The sequence below is a fragment of the Cololabis saira genome, chromosome 10 (genome assembly GCF_033807715.1).
Source record: "Cololabis saira isolate AMF1-May2022 chromosome 10, fColSai1.1, whole genome shotgun sequence".
Classification (NCBI taxonomy): Eukaryota; Metazoa; Chordata; class Actinopteri; order Beloniformes; family Belonidae; genus Cololabis; species Cololabis saira.
The window spans coordinates 15,994,363-16,018,922 of record NC_084596.1 but is presented as its reverse complement, the minus strand read 5'-3'; the positions used below and the strand labels follow the sequence as shown (position 1 = coordinate 16,018,922).

Genomic DNA, 24,560 nt, shown 5'->3' with positions numbered 1-24,560 from the left:
TTATAAATGGTGGTGACTTGTTAGTCATAGTTGATGTTAACGTTTGCTGGATCCTGAAAGGTAACCGACTATGAAATCAGGTGGAAGTATCACAAACTTTAAAACTCAGAGAGCAAAGTTTATTTATTTTTTTCCAAAGTATAGAAATATCTGTTTGTGTCACATCCAGAACTAATATGAAAACAACAAAACAAAGCGAGACACACCGAAAGTAATTACTTCTTGAAATTACTTCTTGAATGCAGATGCATGTGAAAAAGAGTGGTTTCCGTGGCAACACCGGGAAATAAAACATGACCCTGAAGGCCCAGATAACAATGCAAGCATGTATAAGTGGGACTGATCTCTGTGTTTCAGCCACATAGTGTTAACACACACACACACACACACACACACACACACACACACACACACACACACAGGGAGACCTTCTGAGAGGAGAAAAATGATTTCATGGGAAAACCTTGAATCTCCTCTCCGAGACATTGTTACATTCAAACATTGTGACTCTTTCTAAATGTTACTTTTGTGGACTTGACAAACTGGAAGTCAACTGAAATCCTCTAAGTTCAGGTGCAAATGTCAAATTGCATTGCATTGTATCCTGTCCATTTATATTTATTCTTTATTTTTGGGTTTGTGGGTATAGAGCCGAATCCTGTTAAAATCCACCGTTTCATTTTCAGAACTTTGCGACCAAACCGCCAGTATTTGCTATCTTTGCTTATGCAAATAACAAACCAGAAGGTGGAAGTTGAAGGGCTCTGGCTTTTTTTTTAAACACATTTTATGACTATGCCTTTCAAATATCTTAACGGCCTTTGCTCCAGATTGGCTGCAGTGGAAATTTCCACCTTGTTGCTGGCCGCCTACAAGTGAACTGAAGCCCATTCACAACGTTAGAGCGCCCCACTGTGGTGGTCAACAAGGACATCTGCTGGTCATAAAACACTACTACACCCAAGACCTCAAACCATGCAAACCACATTACAGTTCTCACGCTGCAGCATGTTGGTACCGAGTTTAAGAAAAAACACAGGTTTCTCCATGCCTATGTACAAGTACTGTGCATGCATCCCAAATGAATCCATGCACATATTAATGTATCTGCACAGAGTAACTACTCACTTAACACTCAACTAATACTAATATCAAATATGACTTTTTTATAAATATTTGAACAGAAGGAAACTTTACCTGTTTTTGTCTATTCTTTTATCTGAAATTCTAACTTACCAGTTGTGAATTTAAGTCTAACAAGCTCGTGTGGGAACATGGGCTTCTTCGCCTTTGCTGCATGTTATCCTCTTTCTCTGACCCCATTTCCTCTCTCATCACTGTCAATATAGGCCACTGGACCCACAGAAATCTCACACATAAATTTATATTCAAGTGTTAGCAGCAGCTCCTTTGAGTGGATGTATTGTTTAAAACCATGTTCTAAAAAATATATTTATATCATGGTGGGTTATTTTATTAGGTAAATACAACGTATCAACATAAAGGACATACAGTCATATTAAAAAAAAAATTAAGACATCTATTGAAAGCCTGCACATTTAGACATATGCATATTTAATATCAATTTAAAAAAATACAGTATATATAATATATATTACTACACAATTAAAACTGAAGAAAATACTTTCTTTAACTTTCTGTAAAATTTATTAAATCAAATATACAGTTTCTTGTGAGGAATACATTAGGAAATACCCACATTTACACACAGGTGTATCCCATCAGATGCACTGGACTGGAGGCGTAGCCCACCTAGGCAAGCCAAGGCAGCTTTATTTATTTAGCACATTTCCGCAACAAAGCAAATCAAAGTGCTTTACATAATGGAAACATAAAAACTAAAGAGTAAAAAAATAAAGGATTGGTTTCCATGTGAAGCATAATAAAGAAAAGTTAGATCAGGGATTTAAAAAGATCTCAAAAGACTTTGAAATCAACCATACCACTATCTGGAAAATAGTCTAAAAGTGGAGAACATTTAAAACCGTCAACATGCCTAGGTCTTGCGGTCCAAAACTGTTCACTCAGAGAGCAGACCGGAAGATGCTAAAAGAAATCTCCAAAACCTCTAATGTGCCATCACAGGACCTCTTCCTACTGTTGGCGTGAAAGTGCATGTCTCCACAATCAGAGTCTGCACAAGTTTAACTTTCATGAGAGTTGAAGAAACCTTCCTTCTCTTGGAGGAGCAAAGGCCAGACTGAAGTTTGCCAAAGAGAACGTAAACAAGAGCAGCATATCTGGAATAATGTTCGTTCGAAAGATGAGTCTAAAACTTACGGACTATATGGACACCAGAAAGAGGAAACTGTTGTCCATACCATCTCTGAAGCATGGAGGTGGAAGTGTCATGGTTTGGGGATGCTCACAGCTGAATTAATCGTGAGTATAGGAGTCGGCCAAAGGGGAGTAACACTAACTATTAGAGGGCAGGGTGTCTCAATTTTTTCACGTGACTTACTTTTTTACCAGGTCAGAATTTAAGAAAAAATAAATAAATTAAAAAAATGAAGCCTACTACTATTACTACAATGTACTCTTGATTGAAAAGCTTGTAGATCCAAGAAGAAATGACTTGAAGGAGTCATGTTCCTGTATGAGTTCATCTGTCTCTCACATCGTAGTGGAGTTATTTGGTTCCATCCTGTTTTTAGAAAGTTGCTTTAGTTCATTTAGACTTTTTTTGTACCTCAAAACACAGCAGTGTTAAGGTTCCACCTCAGGGAAATACACTTGGTTTGAAGTCTGGATTTTGACAAGGCCATCCCATAATTGGGATTCTTATTACTGATGTAGTAAGTGCTTGTTTGGATCCCTTCTGTCTGCATGAGCTAATAGCAGTTGTAAAATAACCTCAAATCATCACCTGTCTGCTGCTGCTGGTCTTCACAGTGGTTATATTGAGGTGTTTCTGCTAAAATGCTCTGTTTTTCCTCCAGGATGGTGCTGGGCATGAGGACGTGGTGCAACAGATGCAGTTTTGCAAACACCAGCTGTACTTCCATGTCATTTTCAGACGGAGTGGGCTTTCTCCTAGCAACTGTTTAAAACAAATATTTGTTTGATCTGCATCCAGTTGTATCCTACTGGTACGGACATGCTCACTGAAGCCTGTAGCCTCTGAGATGTGGCGCCTCGGTCACTTTGTATTCCTCAGAGAGTTGCATGGACTAGCCTTGCAAGACTGACAACTCTCCTGAATGCTTTCTATGAATAATCTCCCCGTAGAATAATCAAACATGTTTTGGTAATGTTTGGAGATTTGTTGCAGATATTTTGTACATGACTGTATTAAAAAAATAGACCAATATATTAAAATACTTGTATTAACATATATTTGAATTACAAACTGTGTTCAACTATTATTATTATTATTTAAACACAAAACTGTATAAAAAGGAGCTGTAATTTCGTCACAGCGTTTAGCTAAATACAGATTATAACACTCTTCTCATGAGGTCAGCTGCATGACCACAGGTTGTCCAGCAGATGGCACTGTTTTAACTTAACTCAAACTCACTAAACATCAGTAATAACGTTTTTCGATTAAACAAGTTCTTTGTGTTTCGCAAAGTCAGATAAATCAAAGTTTTAAGCCTAAAACATGTAACAGGGAAACGTTTTAAAATGGACCTTTCTGATTCAATGATACAAAATCTTTTAAATCAAAATATCTTTTTTTAAATTATTTTCATTGCTGGGTTGATCTATTTTTGGATCCCATCCAATTAAAGCGGATCAGATCAATTATTTCTGCTTGGATTAGTTTTATAGGACCCACACTACTGGGTGCCTTGACGCGTCATTTCCAAATTGTTTATTGTGAGTTAATTTTTCCTGATTGGACCTAACTCTGGGTCTATTTTCAAAGCTAATTTGACATAATTAATAATATTTCCAGGTATCACCACTCTTATTTTTGATATATCCCGAATGAACGCACTTCATCTTTCAGCAGTTTATTTGCAGTTATTCCTTTAATTTGAGATGTAATGCATTGTTCCGTTAAATACGCAACAAAACAAGTACAGGCCTGTATGTTAACAACAACGTGGAATCACACAGTCAGCTGTCAGTCGGTGGTCGGCCGTTTCTCTCTCCTTCCTCGTTTGTACCATGGATCTATGGTTTGTACCCACCCACTTGTGCGGCGTTCCATTTGTCCTCGGAAGTGGGGGTTTCCTAGTTCCCAGTCGGAATTTTCAACTGGAACGCCCCTCGAAGTGGGATTTCCCACTGGGAAAGTGGGAGAGTTTTCACCACCCCCGAGTTCACATTCCAAGATGGCTGCCCCGGTTGTAAACAGTAGAAGAGAGCTCTGTAAAAAATCGTAGCACTTCATTCTAGTTTTGGTCACACTAAATCAGTCGTATACAAGTATTGTTCGGCAGATATATGCTGCTGTAGTGTAATTTACATTTTTCATGTGGTATATGCGAACTACAAACTTGTTTTCCTACTTTGTAACTGGAACGCTGATAACTCGGCTGTGACGTCATTCCTAGTTCCGAGTTCCGACTTCCGAGGTAAATGGAACGCAGCATTGAACCGGAACCTTTTCAGTGGATTTGCAGCCCGTCCCCGTCGGTCCATCAGGCTTAAGAGATGCGTCCTGTTTTGCGATGCGCGGCATGCCTGCCCGTGTTTTAGCCCACGATCCCCGGTGGAAGTGACACCTCCATCCTCTCCGACTGCTTCTCCGTGGACAACCGGCGGCTGACAGACAGGATCCTCGGGCGCTGCCGCTATGGATGCTCCTCCCGGTGCGCTCTGCTGATCCATGTTGACCGGCTCGGCTGGAGTCGCTGCAGCCTCCCGCATCCGCGCAGGAAAAAGCCTAGTTTAGACGTTCGAGGGGGAAACATGGGGAGCACGACCTCTTGCTGCGTGTCTGCCAGCCCCAAGATCCGCAGGAATGCCCACTCCAGGTTGGAGTCGTACCACCCGGAGTCGGATCTGAGCAGGGAGGAGACGGCGTGCAACCTGCAGCACATCAGCGACCGGGAGAACGTTGACGGTAACGCTTAGACAAGGCCGATGATGGAGAATGAATCAACACATATCACAACATGCAACAACAATGCTAAGATAGCATAAGACATGAAGAGATGTAACTGCACCTAAAAGCTTAGTACTCTTAATACTGAGGCGGTCAATGGATTATTTGACGGATATGGAGGAGTATAATAATAATAATAATAATAATAATAATAATAATAATAATAATAATAATAATAATAATAATAACAATAATAATAATAATAATATGGAGGAGTCAACAATTGAACGGGGAGCACTTAATGTTTTTTTTTTAATTTTATTTTTATTTTTTTTAATTAATTTTATTTTATTTTTATTTATTTATTTTTTTATTATTATTATCTTTATCTTTGGAGGTATTGTCATGTACTTTTTTGTTTACTTGCTCTCATGGTGCGCCTCTGTCCCTCTAGTTGTATTGTGTTTATGAAATAAGAATGGAAATAAGGATTTGTGAAAATAGGAACTTTGGCTAATACATAAAAGATAGTGAAGTGTAAGGGATGTATAGGGGAGGGAGGTAACAGGGGGGTTAGAAGGTATTTAAAGGCATGTTAGGCCTCTCTTTGCTTTGTTTGTGTTTGTTGTTTAGATATGTCCTTTTAATATATATATATATATATATATATATATATATTTTTTTTATTTTTTTTAATTTTTTTTCTTCGTGTATATGTTGAGGTTGGTGTCTGTCTTATGTCTATATATGTATATTAGTTGTTGTTTTTTTTGTTGTTATACTGAACGTCACTATGGTGTGGTACATAGAAAAATAAAGTAAAAAAAAACAACAAAAAAAACAACATGCAACAACTACTAATATGTCAGGGAAATAGAAGTGAGTGGATATAAAATGTCTTGCAGAGACAGAACGCTGCCAAATAAAAACTGCAAAAACGTTCAGTGTAGGATAATTTGGCTAATAATAATAATAATAATAATAATAATAATAATAATAATTTCTTTTAGTAATCCCACAATGGGGAAATGTATTCTCTGCATTATAGCAATCGTAGACTATTTACTTAAAATGCAAGAAAAAAAATTGTAATACTGCAGCCTTTTTACTTCATGTGACCCCTATGAATTTATGCATTTATGAATGTATGAATTTATTAGGATCCCCATTAGCTGATGCAGTACATCAGCTACTCTTCATGGGGTCCACACATAACAAACAGACATAATATACATTTACGAGTATAGAAACAATATGATCCATACTGATATTCCCTGCTTAAGTACACTTACCAGTCAAATAAAACAACCTTAACAGTAATAGTAATAATGCAAGATAACCTCAATAACAAAATGAGATTAAAAAGTAATAATGATAATAAAATATAAAATAAACAAACATCATTATAAATGTGTGTGTGTGTGTGCGTGCGTGTGCGTGTGTGATAGTATCACACAACGCTAGGTGTATGTCTCCATGTGCAGAATTATTTACAGGCGTAGGGCTATTTGACGTTGTTCCAGTTGTCTTTTAAAGCTTGCTTTTGTTTTTTCTTTAGTAATCTGTCCTGGAAGAGTGATCCATTCTATCATGGCTCGATATATAACTGTTCTTTGCATTGATTGTGTTATGTGATTGTGTTATTGTGTGCTATGAAATCAGTACATCCTCCCTGGAAGACCACCCTGGCCCTCGTCCTCCCAGTAATACTGAGTGAGGGCAGCTGGGCACGTGGCTCACAGAGATGTGAGCGTTTTCTGTCTCTGTCATGTGGAAAGATACAGAGCTGCAGACAACATCATGTTCATGAGGGCAGCCAGCCTCCTTTGTGTTGGTCTTTGTTTTCAGCCTCAGCATGAAAGAAGCTGCAACTACAGAATGCAGCACCCCCCCCTCCCCTCCGCTGATACATACTAACATGCATTACAATTGACCCATTCATGCTGGAAAGTCCACTAAATGGGTTGCCTATTTTCAGCCAACAGTAATATGCAGTATAAATGTATTTTCTCACAGATTGTATCACCACTTTTAAAAAGACATTTACATTTTCTTTCACTGGCCAGCTGAAGTTCCATTGTTGTTTTTATGTATTACTCAGTCACATAGTTATATTTAAGGGGAGCAGCAGCTACGCGATGCATCTACCCTTTATTTATATCTACTGATTTTCATTTAGGCTTCAGATCTGAAGGCTTCTGATTACATACAGCAGCTATGGCAGGCACAAATGTGTTGTCTGTTCTGGCTCTGAGGATGTCACCAGTGTTATTCTTCTAAGTGCTGATATCTGGTTTACAGCCTAATGAAGCTCCAGTGGGTATAGGTTTACATCACCATTCTTTGTGGAATCTGATTTTACACACTGAATTAGATGAAGTGGCTCATTTGTAGATGGACACTGGATCTCATTTCTTTTTCTTTTATTTCACTTTAACGATAATCCAGTCAGATTTGGTCCTCATCTGTTTTTGCCCTCATATGATGGAAAGACGTGACAAGCCACTCATTGGACCCCCACTGAGCGTGGACCAATTTGTTTTATGCAGCTCATTCTAGAATCCATGTTCACAGCTGCACGCTACTGTCTATCTGGATCTGTCAGTCCAGGAATATGTTATGCAAGCAGTCGTAAAAAATATGCTGACATGCTATAGGCTAATCTAGTTTTATGCATTGATTCCTTCTGGTTTACCTCCTAACTGTAAGGTTCAGTAAAGAGCAGGTATCAGTCCTTGGGAATTTTTTTCTACCTTCTGTGATGACCCAAAACAGTTAACATTACAAGTTACATTCATCTATCCAGCCCTTTGTTATTGTAGGACTGAGCAGTGGCACAGTTTGGTGGCCTCAGGATTCCATCCCTGCTTTTTGTCGATGATGTGATCTTCTACGCCTCATCCAGCTGTGATCTCCAACTTTCATTGGAGCAGTTGCAGCCTGGTGTGAAGCAGCAGGAATTAGAATCAGCTATTCCAGATTGGACAGCATGGTACTCAGCTGGAAAAGGATGGCACTTCCTCTCTGGGTTGGGGTTAAGGAGCGGCCTCAAGTGGAGTGTCTGTAGTAATGTACACCCTGTATCTGTCTGTTGTGGTGATGAGAGAGCAAAACTCTGTTTATCTATTTATACTACTACTACTACTACTACTACTACTAATAATAATAATAATTCATTTTATTTAAAGGCACCTTTCAGGTCAACCAAGGTCACCTAAGAGAAAGATACAAACACATTTAATAAGTTAGCATTTTATAAGTTAAAGGGGACCTATTATGAAAAACATGTTTTCTCTTGCTTTAACATATATAAAGTGGTCTCCCCTCAGCCTGCCAACTCAGAGAAGGAGGAAAGCAACCAAATTCTGCAGTGTCTGTACAGCCGCCCGGATGAGCCGTCCAGTGTGATGTGGCTTCTACGAGCCGTTCAGATTCTGTGCCCGTCAGTACGTAATGACGGGCGCGATTTACAGAGGTTGGCCTCCGATGCGTGAAACCACGCCCACAACTAACTGCGCCGGCCGGAGCTTCCGCCATTTTTTCGTAGCGGTGTATCGCGTCATTAGCGTCATCGCGTCAGGCAGCCAATCAGCACAGAGCCTCATTATCATAGCCTCCCCGCCCACTCAGAATCCCTCATAGATAATGAGGTTAGAGAATGGGAAGATAAAAACATGGCTCAGAGGCTGAATTTCTAATTTATTTAGCAAAAACAATCAAAAGCTTGTTTTTAAGACATTCAAGGCCTGTTTAAAATAGATATTAGATGCCATAATAGGTCCCCTTTAACATTTTATAAGTTAGCATTTATTTATCCCAACTGTCCTGAACTGTGATAACCAAATAAATGAGACTGCAGATAAAAGCGGCTGAAATGAGTTTCCTCAACTGGATGCCTGGGCTGTCCCTTGGAGATGGGGTGAGAAGTTCGTGGGGAGGGGGCATTTCCAGCCTGGCTGAGGACCCTGAGACAGGCCCAGGACAGAAGGACAGATTATGTCTCTCAGAGTACCTCTGTCTTCTGTTCCCATAATCCTGTCACGGATGGATGGATGGATGGATGGATGTTTCTGTCGGGGCAAATTACGAGTCTGGGTTTTGTTATTTGGGGTGGAAAAAACTGTGGATCAAGTCATCTGAGTATTGGATCAGTGGACGACCTAGTAATCAGTCTGTTGTCTGAAGTCTTGTGGTTTAGTTAGTGCTGGTCCTTTGAGAGGACGATGTTAATTCCCATGAACAGAAACAGACAGTCATTTGATGTATTTTACTTTTGGAAAGATGGTATTTCTGCATCCTTTTCATTGATCCCGTCTTTTTCCTCTTGTAAGTATCCACAGTTCACACTGTTTACATTATGGATGCCATGCCGTATAAGGAAACTGTTTGGTGTTACACTCTCTTAATGTTTTTATTATCACTTCAGTTTCTCCCTTCTGATGGACTGCTGTGAGGTCCTTGGAAATAAATGGACAAAACAAAGTGGAAGTGGTGTGCTTTTCCACTGAAACATATTTTTCCACCACTGCTGTAATGGGAGGCATAATGGAGCCAACAGCTCTCCTAACAGAGTGAAATGGGGGGATTTCTGATCGGGATTCAGAGGGTTGGCTGACTCCTCTTGAAGGGGATAAAGACGACTCTAGTAGAGAGGCCGTCTGTCTCTGCAGTGTGGCAGTTGAAAGCAGAGCATGTCTAATGTGTACGGTCTGTCATGAATTCGCAGACTCTGTGATGGAGATTAGTGGGCTTCATTAGAATCTGCGATATCAGGGGGAAAAAACTAAATCTCTCCAAAGAAAAGCCCAAAGAGGCAGCTGTGACCCTGTCTCAGAGCAGATAGAAGAAGCCTCCAGGGAGCGATGAGCGCCACGAATTAACGCCTTAATTCCGAGGATGACATGCTGCTTTTCACAACATCACATGCCCCCTATTGAGTAGACTAGTTTTGGGGCGTGTCAAAGTTCATAAGGCTCTAGTTGGAGTGCTTCATGTTTCTGTGCTATAATAATATTGTTCAGAACCCGAATGGACCCACTGCTTTAAACCCATAGACTATTTTCTCTACAGCTGGGCTAAGTAGTGCTTTGCCCAAAGCAATGGCTGGAGTTAGAGCCGCCTGGGAGATTTGCGAGGCCCTGTGCGAAATGGCTGGGGGGGGGCCCAAAATTTTTTGGGTTTTTGAGATCGGATCGGGTGTCTATATGCGCAATTTTAACTCTCCAATTAGCAAAATACTGGATACCTTCCCCTGCCTCATCATCATTTGGCTTGGCTCGACGCGGGGCCCCGCGGCTGCTTGAGGCCCGGTCGGATCGGTGATTTTTGTAACAAATTTATCAAACAAGCCTTTCAGAGAGGCATTAAACTCTTCCATTTTCTTTAGTTTTTTTTCTTTTTTCATCCCCTGATGGAAATTTCCTGATTCTGTCTCGTTCTCTCGACATTGTGTGACAGTTTGTTCCAACTCCACCCGTCTGGATCAGAGCAGCTTGTGTCTGCGCTTGGTCTGACGCAGTTGTATTGAACAACAGATACGCGCATCATTGCACATATATTTATTGATATGCACAGACTAGTACACATTTAGGTCTGTAATGGAACGTGACTGTTGATATTTATAAGGGAAAAAACAAAAAAAAAAACGGCCCATAGCGCGAGGCCCCTTGGGGCGCGAGGCCCCGTGCGGTCGCACGGTTCGCACACCCCTTGCGGCGGCCCTGGCTGGAGTCATATGTGTTTGTTAAAAGAAAATTCACAGATTTTTCAATTGGGTGCAACTCTCATCTTGTGTTTTGAGTTTAAAATATTGATTGGAACAAAAAAAATTTGAAGTTCGAGCCACGCTGTCCATGACTGGCAAATGTCTGCAGAAACTTAAAAGTGCCCGTCTCTGCAACTGGCAGGCGGACGGACAGTGTTAGTGTCTGACAACATGGTGAAAATGTCTCCACTTATGTTAATGCTCCATTAACTCCAGCTGCATCGTCCCTTCTGACATCTGGGAAATTTTCACAGGGTGGCATGTTACATGGCACTCAAAAGGAGAATTCAAACATTCCTTTTGGACCGCCAGTAGTGACTATGTGCTGTGAACCATCAGACGCAGTATATAAAAGGAAGTATTTAAGCGTCACACTAGAAAACTGTCCACATTATTAGCGTGTCAAAGTCCCTCAAGGTTAAAAGCTTGGCTGAGTGTGTCTTGACAAAGGAAGCTAAGTGTTGCTGATTTGACTCTCCCTGAGGCGGTTACGTCCACGGTCACTCGTGCAAACGGTTTTCGTTCTACACCAACAGTGCAAAGTCTGAAATTTCTCCCACAGGCTGTCATGACTGTTGGTGGATAAGACCCAGATGCAGGAGTACCAAAAATGTTATTTTATTTTAACTTTAAACGAAAAAAACGCTGCTTAGCAGGATAGCAAAAAATCAGAACATGAATACGACAAAGTACAAAAAGCTGAGCTGAAACATGAAGGAAGGAAACAGCAGGGAGCAAAAGGAAGACAAGACCATATATACACAGAAGGGTTGACGAGACACAGGTGCAGACGATCAGGGTAGATGGGAACCAGGGAAGTCAAGACCTAACCGAAACTGAGGCCCTGTTTACACGGAGCAAAAACGGTGGCGTTTTCATGCGTTTTGGCTGTTCGTTTACACGAAAACGGAGCTCAAAGTCACCAAAAACGATCATTTCTGAAAACTCCGGCCAAAGTGGAGATTTTCAAAAACTCAGTTTTCACAGTTGCTTGTAAACGGAGGGAAACGGAGATTTAGGCTTCAGAACGTCACATTATGCAACAGAAGTCACCAGCGTCATGTGTGCGACCTGTGTTTACAATTTGTTTGGCCACCGTCAATATTTTCTTGTATTTTACTTGTTTTATATGTTAAAGTCACACTTAAAAGTAACTCCACTTCTCTGTCACTCCAAACGAAAGACTCTCATTCCATCTTGGAAGTAACTGGCAGTCAAGGCTGATTTATGGTTCCGCGTTACACCAACGCAGAGCCTACGGCGTAGGGTACGCGGCGACGCGCACCGTACGCAGGCTACGCCGTTGATTTAACGTGGAACCATATTATTCAGGCTTCACAGGTGTCATTTGTTGATGTTTTTTTCCAGGATTCTGATTGGCTAGCATGACTTTATGCTTCTCATTACACTGCCCACTGCAGGTTTGGCTGCTCATAGCACCTTAACAGCATATTTATGCGGGTTTGTGTAAACAAGGATATTTTTCAAAACGTAGAGGGGGAAATATCAGTTTTTTTAAATACCCGGCTCTGTGTAAACGTGGCCTAAGTTCAGAAGATGTTTTCTGATTGCTGCTCCTTCGTATGAATGCAGTCCCCCCCGCCCATTCTGTAGGAGATGCCTGTGTTTCAAATAGTTATTTTTATTGGTTTACTTCCAAATAACCTGCAAACCTTCTGCACTGATCTCATTAATACTTGTCACATTATTCCTTGCTAACCTTGGTAAGACAAAATCTTTCCCCCCATGTCCCCATTTCTTAAAAAAACAGCTGTTCTGCCAACGGCTGTAATCCTGCTCGAATTGGGAGAAATTCTGCAGGAATTACGCAGAAGTTTGTTAGCATGTGAAGGTTGTGCTTTTGAGACTCATCAAAGCCTCACGGGCTGCTTAAAGCAGAATTACCATTTCTTGTTTGGACAGGCTGTTCTGCATAAGGAGGGCTACAAGGCACACAAGAATTACAAAGCTCAAGAAGTCCTTTAAAAACATTTGTACACCTTTCAGTTCCCCCCTACATCCTCAACCAAAAAATGAATCAAAGGTTTGATATTTAAATAAACCATGGACATCACGTAGATCGGCTGCTGTGAGTTTAATTAACTGAGAGAGGCCTTTAATGAACTCGGAGAGAAAATGAGGTGTTACGTTGCTCTTGGGAATTTGCCCTCCGTGGGGTGGGGGTCGGGGAAGCTGCATGCATTAATAAAATCAGTTTAATTAAAATTACAGAGCATTTAAATAACATTATTTGAACAACAGAGCACAGAGTGACAACATAGGCTATCATAACATGTTACTTTTATTTTAAGAGGTGTAAGTCCACCAAATGCTTTTAAAGGCTTTAAGGTTTAGTTTACTAACCATAACAAAATGCCACTTTGCTGCGCTGAAGATAATACAAGCTTGATGTTGCAGTGCTTCTGGGGGACTGAACAGCACCCTGAGATGTGACAACTTGTACAATATGCATTTAAGAAACAGATCCCATCCCTGGAGGTGACAGATGGATGGAGAGAGTGAGAACAAGAAACAAAGCAGTCATATGACCTGCCTCCTTTTCTACAAAGCCCACTGTGTTTCTCTTATAATGAAGTTTTTTTTCCCTGTGAGTCATTAGTTGATGCTGTTTTTTATATATAAGTGAGGAGCATCAAAAGGAATGTCCATTGTGATCATGCTGCTGGACCTCGTGTTGTGACATTTCTCTGTAGACTGGACTGGATTGAGAGTTAGTGCTGGAAGCTGACTTGTTTATCTGCAGAATTAAAAGCTTTTACATGAGAATACCTTTTCAGACACAGAGTGTCATTAAAACCCTGCAGTATTCAAGTCTGATATTCAAGAGATCCATATTTAATAAACGGAAATGGTGTTTGTCCCTGTTGTCGGTGGTCTGATTGATGTGATAAATAAATGCAGTCACTGAGCTTGTGTGGAGTAAGATTGGAAAGGATAGGGAGAGGTTTAAATATTAAACCTATTATTCACATCTTTGTTTTCTCTCAACATTGCTTGTCTTCTTTTCATGCCTCTTTTACTTTTACTCTTTGTTCCCTCATTTCCTGGTGTATTTAAGTCAGGTGACGTACTTTGAACACTGGCTTTGTAATGATGGGGATGTATTCTCTCCACGTTGCCTGGCGCCCAAGCGATGAATCTGAAATGATTTTCCTCTATTTTAAAAGCGTTTATAGGAAAATGCAAGACCCTTTGGAAAATGATTGTTTGTAACCACTGTAGACTATATAAGAAGAACAGCTCCCAGGTTAATCTGATGCACCGCAAGGTGGCAATGTTATGATTCAGGCAAAGTTCTATTATTAGTGCTATTATCTGTGTTTTCTTGGAAAATTATAGTTGATATATACAAAATGCAGAACCAGTTGCTGCGAAACTCCCCTCGGGAATATTTAGACACTTGGCTGATTTGATTTTATTGTATCAATCTGTCAACATTTTACCATCAAAGTAATGATGTCAAACTGAAATTCAGAGCACATGTTCATATTCAGGGGTGTTCAAAACACTGGATATGCTTGGATTAGATTTTTTTTCAAATTGAATCACTGTTTTTTTATATAGAAAACAGCTTTTCATGTCTTTGCTGCGAGTTGAAGTGCTCAAGAAATGTATCTTATTCTTGAAAAACCTGTCTGGGCGCCAATGATTGCCACTTGAAAGGATAATCTGTTTATATATTTTCCAAATTTAGACTTAGAGGCCAGTCCTTAATTGCGAGCACACTCGAGATAGTACACAATATGTAAACATTTGATTTTTCAACACAATGCTGATTGAGGAAACTTTATGGTTAAAATAGTCAGGTGATTCGTGCGCCAACTGATTAATAACTGATCAGATATTGCACTGTAGAGGGTGACCCACAGGGCAGAACAGGATAAAACTGCAGCTTCTGATAGCAGATGAAACATGTCTTCATGCTCAGTGGATACACAAAATGCATTTAACATCGCATTTGTAACTCGGCTGCAACTTGTGTGCTGAACATGAATGATAAACAGAACATGATGTCCTGCACAGTCATCCTCTCTCATCGAGATCACAACAACAAGGGGACTTTTAAGGTACATGCACAGAGGGTTTTATATTCTAAAGTCACACTTAAAAGTAACTCCACTTCTCTGTCACTCCAAACTAAAGACTCTCGTTCCGTCTTGGAAGTAACTGGTGGTCCAGGCTGATTCATGGTTCCGCGTTACATCAACGCAGAGCCTACGGTGTAGGCTACGCGGCGACGCGCACCTTACGTAGGCTACGCCGTCGATTTAACGCGGAACCATATTATTCAGACTTCACACGTGTCATTTGTTGACGTTTTTTTCCAGGACTCTGATTGGCTAGCATGACTTTACACTTCTCGTTACACTGCCCCCTGCAGGTTTGGCTGCTCATAGCACCTTAACAGCATATTTATGCGGGTTCGTGTAAACAAAGAGATTTTAAAAACGATCTCGTGTAAACGATGGAATTTTTCAAAACGTAGAGGGGGAAATATACGTTTTTGTTAATACCCTGCTATGTGTAAACGGGGCCTGAGACTCAAGCGAGGTTTACTAGATGTGTCTGTGTTCATTAACATGGAAATTGAAAAATCTTATAGTTTTGATTCAAGCTTAACTTTAAAAACAAGATCATATTTCCGTTTCTAATCAGGACAACCACTATTTTTACGTCTGCAGTCATTTGTTTCTTTGACTTCCATCATTCTAGTCATTAAAACAACCATTTTAAAAGCAAGATGTGGATATAGTGTTAAAAAACACAAACAACAACAACAAAAACAGCTAAAGGGACCAGAAAACAGCCCTGGTACCTCTTCTCCTTTGATGGAGATAAGTTCTTCCAATCAGGGTCTATTATCAGGAAAGAGCCCTTGTTTGATTTATTGACTATTAATGAGATAGTAATTTACCCCCAGTACACACCGAGACCGCCTCATTTAATGAATTACCACTTCAGAGAGGCTTTGATGAACCCTGAAGGCAGAAAACACATTCAAGACGTCTCATTTGAATGGCCAACATCTAGATCTTGAAGATCAAAGCCAAATCTGACCTTATCTCCTGGTTGACCCCATCCAACCAGGCCGGATTCTCTCTAGAAAAGGCCTGAAAGGGGATGTCCATCGCTGAGGGATAATCAGTCAGGCACAATGAAGACCATCTCCTGGGAAAATGGAATAACAGCCACATTGTAGCCGATAAAGTTGTTTATTAAAATGATAAATCTGAATTTCCCCCATGGGAATCAATAAAGAGTCAAATGATTAATTAATCTACATTTTCTTCAGGAGAGTATATAGTGGTATTTTTGTCAACCAAAAAAAAAGTATTTACTTTAAATTTTTTTAAAGTGACTGAATTGTTTGAAAGATCAAAAAAACATAAATTTTGTGTTTTCATGTTTTTGAGGGTGAATTGGTCCTAGTAGAAGTAGAGGATGCAATGACATGACAGAAGATTGCATATCATTAAATGACTCAGTCCAACTGTGACTGTAGCTCAACTAAACTCACAGTTTAGCATCACACTTAGGCCCCGTTTACACGGAGCAAAAACGGAGGCGTTTTCATGCGTTTTGGCCGTTCGTTTACACGAAAACGGAGCTCAAAGTCACCAAAAACGATAATTTCTGAAAACTCCGGCCAAAGTGGAGATTTTCAAAAACTCCATTTTCATGTTTGCGTCTAAACAGAGGAAAACGGAGATTTAGGCTTCAGAACGTCACATTATGCAACAGAAACGTCACCAGCATCATGTGTGCGACCTGTGTTTACAATTAGTTTCGGCCACCGTCAATATTTTCTTGTATTTTACCTGTTTTATATTCTAAAGTCACACTTAAAAACTCCACTTCCCTGTCACTCCAAACGAAAGACTCTCGTTCCGTCTTGGAAGTAAAGCCTGAATTATGGTCCCGCGTTAAATCGACCCAGAGCCTACGGCGTAAGGTACGCAGCGATGCGCGCCGTACGGTGTGCGTCGCCGCGTACCCTACGCCGTAAGCTCTGCGTTGGTGTAACGCGGAACCATAAATCAGCCTTAACTGGAAGTTACACGTGTCATTTGTTGATGTTTTTTCCAGGATTCTGATTGGCTGGCATGACGTTAACAGCGTATTTATGCGGATTCGTGTAAACGAAGAGATTTTGAAAACGATCTCATGTAAACGATGGAATTTTTCAAAACGTAGAGGGGGAAATACCAGTTTTTGTAAATACCCGGCTATGTGTAAACGGGGCCTCATTCAAACTGGTGCAAACTGTCATCTGAGATAGAAGAGACCCCCGGCAGGCGCCAGCAGAGGCCCCGGGATCACATTCATTACCTTACACATTGTTGGTGTTGGTGAAAGTCTTGCTGAAGTTTGGATGTACAGTAAATAATTCAATCTTGAAAACAGGCTGGTCTTTCAGCTCTCCAGCTCCAGAAAGCAGTTTCAAGGCTCTACAACGGGAACTTTTGAATCTGACTGAGTACACTCCATCGTTCATTTTGTATCGTGTAGAGGATGTGCAGTGTTTTCCTCGATGTATAGCGGTTTATTACACATTCTTTGCACCATCAGGTCCAGATACTCCAGAGCATCTTCAAGCAGAGAACCAGACCTCGTTATCGGTTCACTTCTTTGGGCCAAAACAGTCGGCTGCATGTGAAACTTCGCTCTCGACCACAGACTTATTGAACCAGTGTTGCATCTTTTTATGTCCAGTAATTCCAGTAAGTGAAATCATAAAGGACTATGAAAGCAACCTTACGCAGCAAGTCAGACGGGCAGACACGTACAGCGGTAATGAAAAGGTTTGAGATAAGATGGCGAACAGGAAACCAATAAATGTTCCTCAAATGCAGCACTCACAGAGATGGCGTGGCTGGTACGCTGCTACGGCGGGCTCCCGGTGAGGTCCAGTCCATCATCTACTGTCCTTTAACTCTGTTTTCGGTTGCAGTGAAAAATGTCCACCTAAGATCCTGCTGGGATTCCCCCTGATCGATAGTTGGTGTACGGGTTGCTGAAAAACCAAAGAACCAAGCAGAAGAAAAACACTACGTAATGAAGGTTGAAGATAACATCTCCCATCCCATGTGGGAAAAATTACAATTTTCTTTAGGCCTGCAGGCCTTTGTTCTACTCCTGTTTGTTTCCCCCAGTTTATCCGCCTTCACTTCAGATTCAGAAAATCAATTAAAAGCCCCGAGGGGGGTTTGCCAGGCCCAAACTAAAGAATTTGAGAAAGGAATGGGATTAACGTGTCCTTTAAGACAAAGCAGCTGCTGGTAACTGATAGCAGCGCCGTGCTGCTGAGGCCGCCACTTTTCAGGATACGCTGTGGCCTATTCTCAGACCCTGATGCAGCAAGATGCCTAACTGGGGTAGGCCGAGACTTCATGTCGCACAAAATCAAAATAGCGCCAACCAGCGTCGCCGTTTGTTGTAAAACAGTGCATTTTTGTACCGTGAGAGGAACGAGGGGTTGTCTTGCATTATTCTGTGATATTGTTGCAAACTAATCAATGGATGCGTTGTAAAATAAGTGAAAAGAAAACACAATGTTGGAAACATTATTGTTCTGGTTTTTAAGAGCAGAGTGGGCTTGTTGTTAAATCATTACGTAAAAGGAAGAAAGCAGACAGGTAAGCCTGCCAGGTGATAGGTTAGACAAGCTTCTACTGTTTCAGCGTGCTGAAGCCGGCCGTACGTCTCCGTTAAAGTTTACTTTACGTGATGAAGATCGTGTATCAGCAGCTGACACCAACTTCAACGCACATTGTGGCTTACAGCCGGCTGGCCTGGAGGGAGAGGCTCTGAGGTTTTATTCAAACAAATATTAAGATAAAAGCTAAATAGCTTTACAAAAACTGTAATAAGCAATAAACTATCTTTTGAGCACTCTTCATGCAAACATTAGACGTTTGAGTTGAATCTGATCAGAAGCTGTAACGGCATCATGTAAATGGATTAAGGATTTCTTGATAGTCAAAATGTCTTAATTATGTTTAAATTCTGCAGTATTCTCTTGGAAAAAGCGAGGAAAACAGTTATTGTGGCTTAACATGTGCAAAAGAGCATGGAGGAATGACGGAGGTTTGTGGAACGGCATCAGTGAAGGCTCACAATCAACCTGCGGTTCAACTGAGTCGTTTGTCTTTAAATTGTAAAAACAGTCATGCAGCTCTGTAGGCTTGTAGCAGGAAATTGCTGAGCTGGCTGTCGGCATGTCATCTTCATGACGGCTGCATCTGAAACTTTATTGAGAGGATGTGAGGAGTCCCCGACCGCGTTCCGTAGCTCTGAAGTATTTTCTGGTACAGAGAGGAGCAGCGCTCCAGAGACTTTTCTCCGCTGTCCTCATAATCCTCTGCAGGACCTTTTAATCTGCCTCGAGCCGGAGGGACTGTCTGCACGACGTGAGGTGGTTAGGAATCTGTATTCTGAGGAATGTAATGCTTTTGCACTCTCCACTGCACAGCTGCTGATGCTGAGGGGTCTGGACCTCCAAAAGCTGATGATCAGGTTCCTCCTCGTGTCAGAGCAGAGTCACGCGTTTACCAGGTGACGGAGGTGGAGATGTCTTTCCCAGGAAGGGCTGCCCGCGGCCTTTTAGGCACAATCTAGGCCCAGTAGAAGAAAAGTGTGGCTCAGTGAAGGAAATGAAGCTGCAGGATTGCAAACATTGACCTAAAATGATTTACTGGCAGCCGTGGCCATCCTTTAGCTAGCATTATAAATACCATTTGTCAGATATCTAACTGTATGGCTTTCTACAAATGGTTTTGTAGTCAGGTTTAGTGATGTGCGGATTGATACTGAAATATCCATACTTCTGATACCAGATCTACATGCTCTAAAAATCGATTTTCAAATGAAAATATCGATACTTTTGATGCTTCAGCCATTTTAGATCATGTATATCATTAACAGGAATACGGTCGACACGCTGCTGTAGGAACTACTTTTTTTCATTTTCATTTTTATAGTAGTTCTTTTTTTTGTTTATCATTCTCTTATTTATTTTAATGGTTTTATGATTTTACTTAGGATCTTTTTTTAGTGATGGAAACCCCGTTATCAAGGCAAGGCAAGTTTATTTATATAGCACAATTCAACACAAGGTGATTCAAGGTGCTTTACATCGACATTAAAAGCAGCAAGACATAATTGTACAGTAAATAAAATTATGAGAAAAGAAGTAAAATAATAAAAAGCAGTAAAGTACAGCAGGTAAGTATTTAATTTAAGAGTACGCTCAAACACTGGGCTTTATTGTGAATGAGGCCGCTACCTTAGTATACTTCTGACCTTAAGATAAATAGCTAAATAAGTGACTCTTGTATTCTTGAACTATCTAAAATACACCAATTTTTTTTAGATGTACCAGGCACATTAGGTGTATTTGCACATTGTATCGGTATCAGATCGGTATCGCCGATACCAGCCTGAATTTGACTCAATATCGGATCGGAAAGGAAATGGGTGGTATTGAACATGACTAGTCAGATTTGCTGATTTTGAATATTCTTCAGCTGCACAGAGCCGGTGATCTCCGTCAAACCCAGGAGCCGCTCAGCTGCAGTTTCAGGCCTGATAAGTGATCTCGAGGAAATCTGCTGGACACAGGGATACTTCTGATTAGTGTTGCGTAAAGTGCTGATCCAACATGAGTCAAATGAGTTCCCTCGGCCCGGTGGGCGGCGGATGCTCCAGGCCAGAGCTCGTACGCACGTTTCACAGATCCCGCACGGATCTCGTGGAGTCTGGACCGCACGGCCAGAACCTAAAGTTTAACAAGCACTACTCAGGAGCACACTGACGTAGCTGGACACTGATTAGCCCGAACCTTTTATAGCCTATTAAAATTAGTTTAACGTGCACATTCATTCGGCTGTAGTACGAAAAGTGCGAAGCTCCAAAAACAATACAGACTTGTGTTACAGGCCTCCAATAAATCCAACCCCAGATTTAATGGCTGCAGTGTTTGTTTTTTGTTTTTATTGTGATTTAGCTAAGAGGTTTTAATTAGGACTGGACCAAATATTGAAAAGAACTATTCAGAACCTATAATTCCCCGATTGAAACAAAGGTTCATCTGTTTCAGGGATTAAATAGATCAGATGGTCATTCAGGGACAGGGTCGCCCTCCGTCACCAGGACTGAACATCTTATTTAAAGATTATTGAAGTGTAATTCTTTCCAAATTCTCCATATCTTCACCAAATGTATTTAATACTGCTGAGAAATAAACAGCGATGATATTTTACCTGACCTGTTGCTGAATTGATAGACACAGCATTTTTATCAGTGTAACTTGCCTCTACTTTATCTTTTATAAAATAAATGCTCAGGAAAGCATGCTTCTGTTAGATCTGACATGTAAAACTATTGAGAGATGCAGATCTACGCAGCACTCGAGGGGTGGTGGCTGTTTGATGTGCTTTTCTTTTAGCAAAGAGCAGCGGCTCTTTATCTGAAACTGCTGCAGGCGTCCTGGACAGACGACCGGACACCCCGTCTCCGTTTACAGCAATCAAAGTCTGGACGTCTGTCTGCCTTTCTTTTTTCCGCTCATATTGTGGGCGTAAAACCGTTTGGCATGCCGAGCATTTTTAAATGCTGATGCCACCAAAAAGCCAGACTCTCATCGTATCTGCCCTGATTGAAGCTCTTTTGCTCTCCCGTCATTTTTAAGGCTGTTCATGTTGCTCCTGATTATTTTCACACATACTCTCTGTTTGAGCATGCCGGGATTTGTTTTGGCCTGTCCCGGCTGAGGAGGGCTCTGAGTGAGGACACACGGCTGCCTTATTGCTTCCTATTAAGCACCTTTTTCCGTCTTATCAAAGCTGCTGATGTTATCTGCAAATGAAGGAATTTCTGGAATGAAGGTTTTTTTCCTCTGTATTCTGTAAGTGCGTCTCTTGTGCGCCATCAGATGCACACACAAACATGTCCAGGATCTTTCTGCCTTCAGGCTGCCATGCAGGACGGATTATCTCTGCATGGGCATGAGTTCTGGCTCAATCTGTTCCAATGCAGAGAAAGCAAAAGAACAATGTTGATATTTAGTATTAGATGGGATTAGATGGAGTAACAGGTTTACAAGAGTAAAGTATTGTCAGTTTTAAGATCCCCTCTGATATCGAGACAGTTATATCCATGGGTGCAGATCCCGGGGGGGACGGGGGGGACATGTCCCCCCCAATTTCTGAAAAACATGAATTGTCCCCCCCAATAAAAATACCCTAAATTATTCAAAATTGAACAAATGTATTTTCAGACTTAAAGGTTGAATATGTAGAATATTTATTAAAAATATATTTCTAAAAAAATAATACATCTACGGTGCGTTTTGAGGTGTACAGAATGAAAGCAATGGGTCCTTTTTTTTTTAGAACTGTTTACCACCATAACTGTGTTAAAACATGATCAGTTAGTTTAAACAATTTGTTTAGGGCTCCATATTTCATCCATATATCAATTGATCGTGCATAAAGTAGTCCCATAGGATAAAAGGAAGATGGTGAGAAGAATTTGAGATGAGTAGACACTACATGCCCAAAACCCTTAAAATTATGATTTACGAATATAACAGTTAAAGGAGCTTGAGGCAGGATTTATGAAAAAAATTCATATACGTTTTAAGTTTTCTAGTAATAATGTCAGATGAAGCGTTTCAAACCAAACGAATGAGCCCTCTAGTGTATCTCTCCGTTGCCTTGAACAGGCTGTGTGCTGCAAAATGTGCTGCAATTCTGGACCCAAATTTCCCGCGCTGTCCTGCGGATGTGACGTCACATGACGCTGCATGCACGTTCTCCCCGTTTATCTCGTGCCGGCTTCGCTGTTGGCTGCAGTACCCCCGACGGCCGTTGTGGTGAAGGGTGGCACTATTGAGTCTCATTTCTTAAAAGGAGCCCCATGCTCCTTTAAGTAAGCAGTGACACACACTGTTGGCTGTTTAGGACAAATAAACAAGAAAGGTAAGCACAATAAATGATTCCCTGTGCAGTATTTTTTGGCGAGCCTTTACCAATTTATGGCATGGTATGAGTTGCATATTGGCAAAAAATTAAAAATTAAAATCACGTTGGTGTCCCCCCCAATCCTGACATCGGATCTGCACCCCTGGTTAAATCCTCCATGTTTGCCTTGTGTTTGCAGTGTCTCAACATTAATTTCCCCCAGAGTTGCTTTAGATGCATAAACCTTTCACTGAGCTCTTGCATTGATGTTGAAAGAGTCTGACTGTAGCATAACGTCTTAGCCAGCACATCCCGAAGATGTGGGCCTGGAGTCTGGTCTCTGGCGGACAATTAAAGGGAATTAAAAAACACATCTGTTCATGTAAAAACCTGGTGATTCAGTATATTCAGGTTGTCTGAGCATATGACGCAGCCCCAGATCATAATGACGCCCCGACAGGTTCACACAGGAGGCATCACTTCATCCAGCGCTCTTCTTTCCTGGTACATCCATCACTCAGACTCAGACCGCATGACTCCAGACTCCCGGCTTCATCCTCCAGAGCAAACATTAGCATTTTGTTTTATTTCTTTTGTTTGCCAGGTATCTTCGCTGAAATGTGATTTGCTTATATTTCACGCTGATTTCTTTTCATGTAAACATGCTCCTGTTTTCACTCCAAAACATTGCCGTGAGTTGTACTTTTGATTTCAAAACTATGAAGCGATCTCTGATTACAATCATTCAAGATTTTATTTTATTAAAAAAAAAAAAATAATAATAATTTATTTAAATGTATTTATTTATTTAAATTTATTTTTTTTTATTAAAAAAAAATACATATATATATATATATATATATATATATATATATATATATATATATATATATATATATATTTTATTTTAGTCTTAACCGCATTTCTAGCACAAAGTTCTCCGCTGTCCTTCCAGGCTGGAGCGTTTTCAACCAAATTAAGTGTCAACAAGACTCCTTTGTTGTTTTGTTTTTTCTTTTAATCCTGAATGTATCAGTTAGGATTAAAATCATCTACGTAATGATGGTATTTTTTATTTTATTATATTTTTTGCCAGGCAGAGTATATTCTTCGACTTGCATTGCAGTAACACTTGTGATCCGACTTCATACGCAGATGGACATCTCTTGATGTGTTTTTCTCCTTCTTCAGACTTGATCATGGGGTACAATCCGTCGGACCATCCGCGGGCCAGCACCATATTCCTCAGCAAGTCTCAGAATGATGGTGAGTGTCTCCGTTGGAATAAAAACAGGATGGAAATATCAGCCTTCACTTTTGAGAGATTATCGTTCAGAGAGAAGATAATGATGCTTTTTCCATTGCTGAGAAAATTGTTCAGTTCAGTCTTTCAATCTTGAAACTGCGTGCTTAAAGGGGGAAGAAATACCCTTGTGACATCTGATGTATGCAAATGTATTCTATTTCCCTGAGGCGTCGGACCGAGAGCGTCAACATCATTTTGTTGGGAAATGAAACATGTCTGACACCAGAGATACAAACATGGCTCCTGAAGCCATTAACACCCCTGCATGAGATCATTATTGTTTCAATTATATCCAACAAACAAACATCTATATCCAACAAAAAAACAACAGAACAGATGAAAACTACATCTGTTTTTATGTTTGTTTGTTAAAAGGAGCTTTTAGCATCTTCCACATTGAGGTTCATATTGTCTCATTACATTTTATTGCTGACCATTTAAAAGGAAAAACAACCAATAAAGCACAGTTCATAACCTGCTTTAATT

At 40.6% G+C, this 24,560-nt stretch overlaps 1 protein-coding gene across 2 annotated transcripts in view; it reads left to right on the top strand.

The window, feature by feature from the left end:
• The first annotated feature begins 4,598 nt into the window (after nt 1–4,598).
• The window catches only part of LOC133452479 (cyclin-Y-like), a 28,436-nt gene continuing 8,474 nt past the window's right edge, over nt 4,599–24,560 (top strand). For both annotated transcript variants that reach the window (XM_061731817.1, XM_061731816.1), the window contains exons 1-2: nt 4,599–5,038; nt 23,960–24,034. In XM_061731817.1, the coding sequence (XP_061587801.1) occupies nt 4,885–5,038; nt 23,960–24,034 (229 nt within the window). In that variant the 5' untranslated portion in view covers nt 4,599–4,884. The remainder of the gene's footprint in view (nt 5,039–23,959; nt 24,035–24,560) is intronic.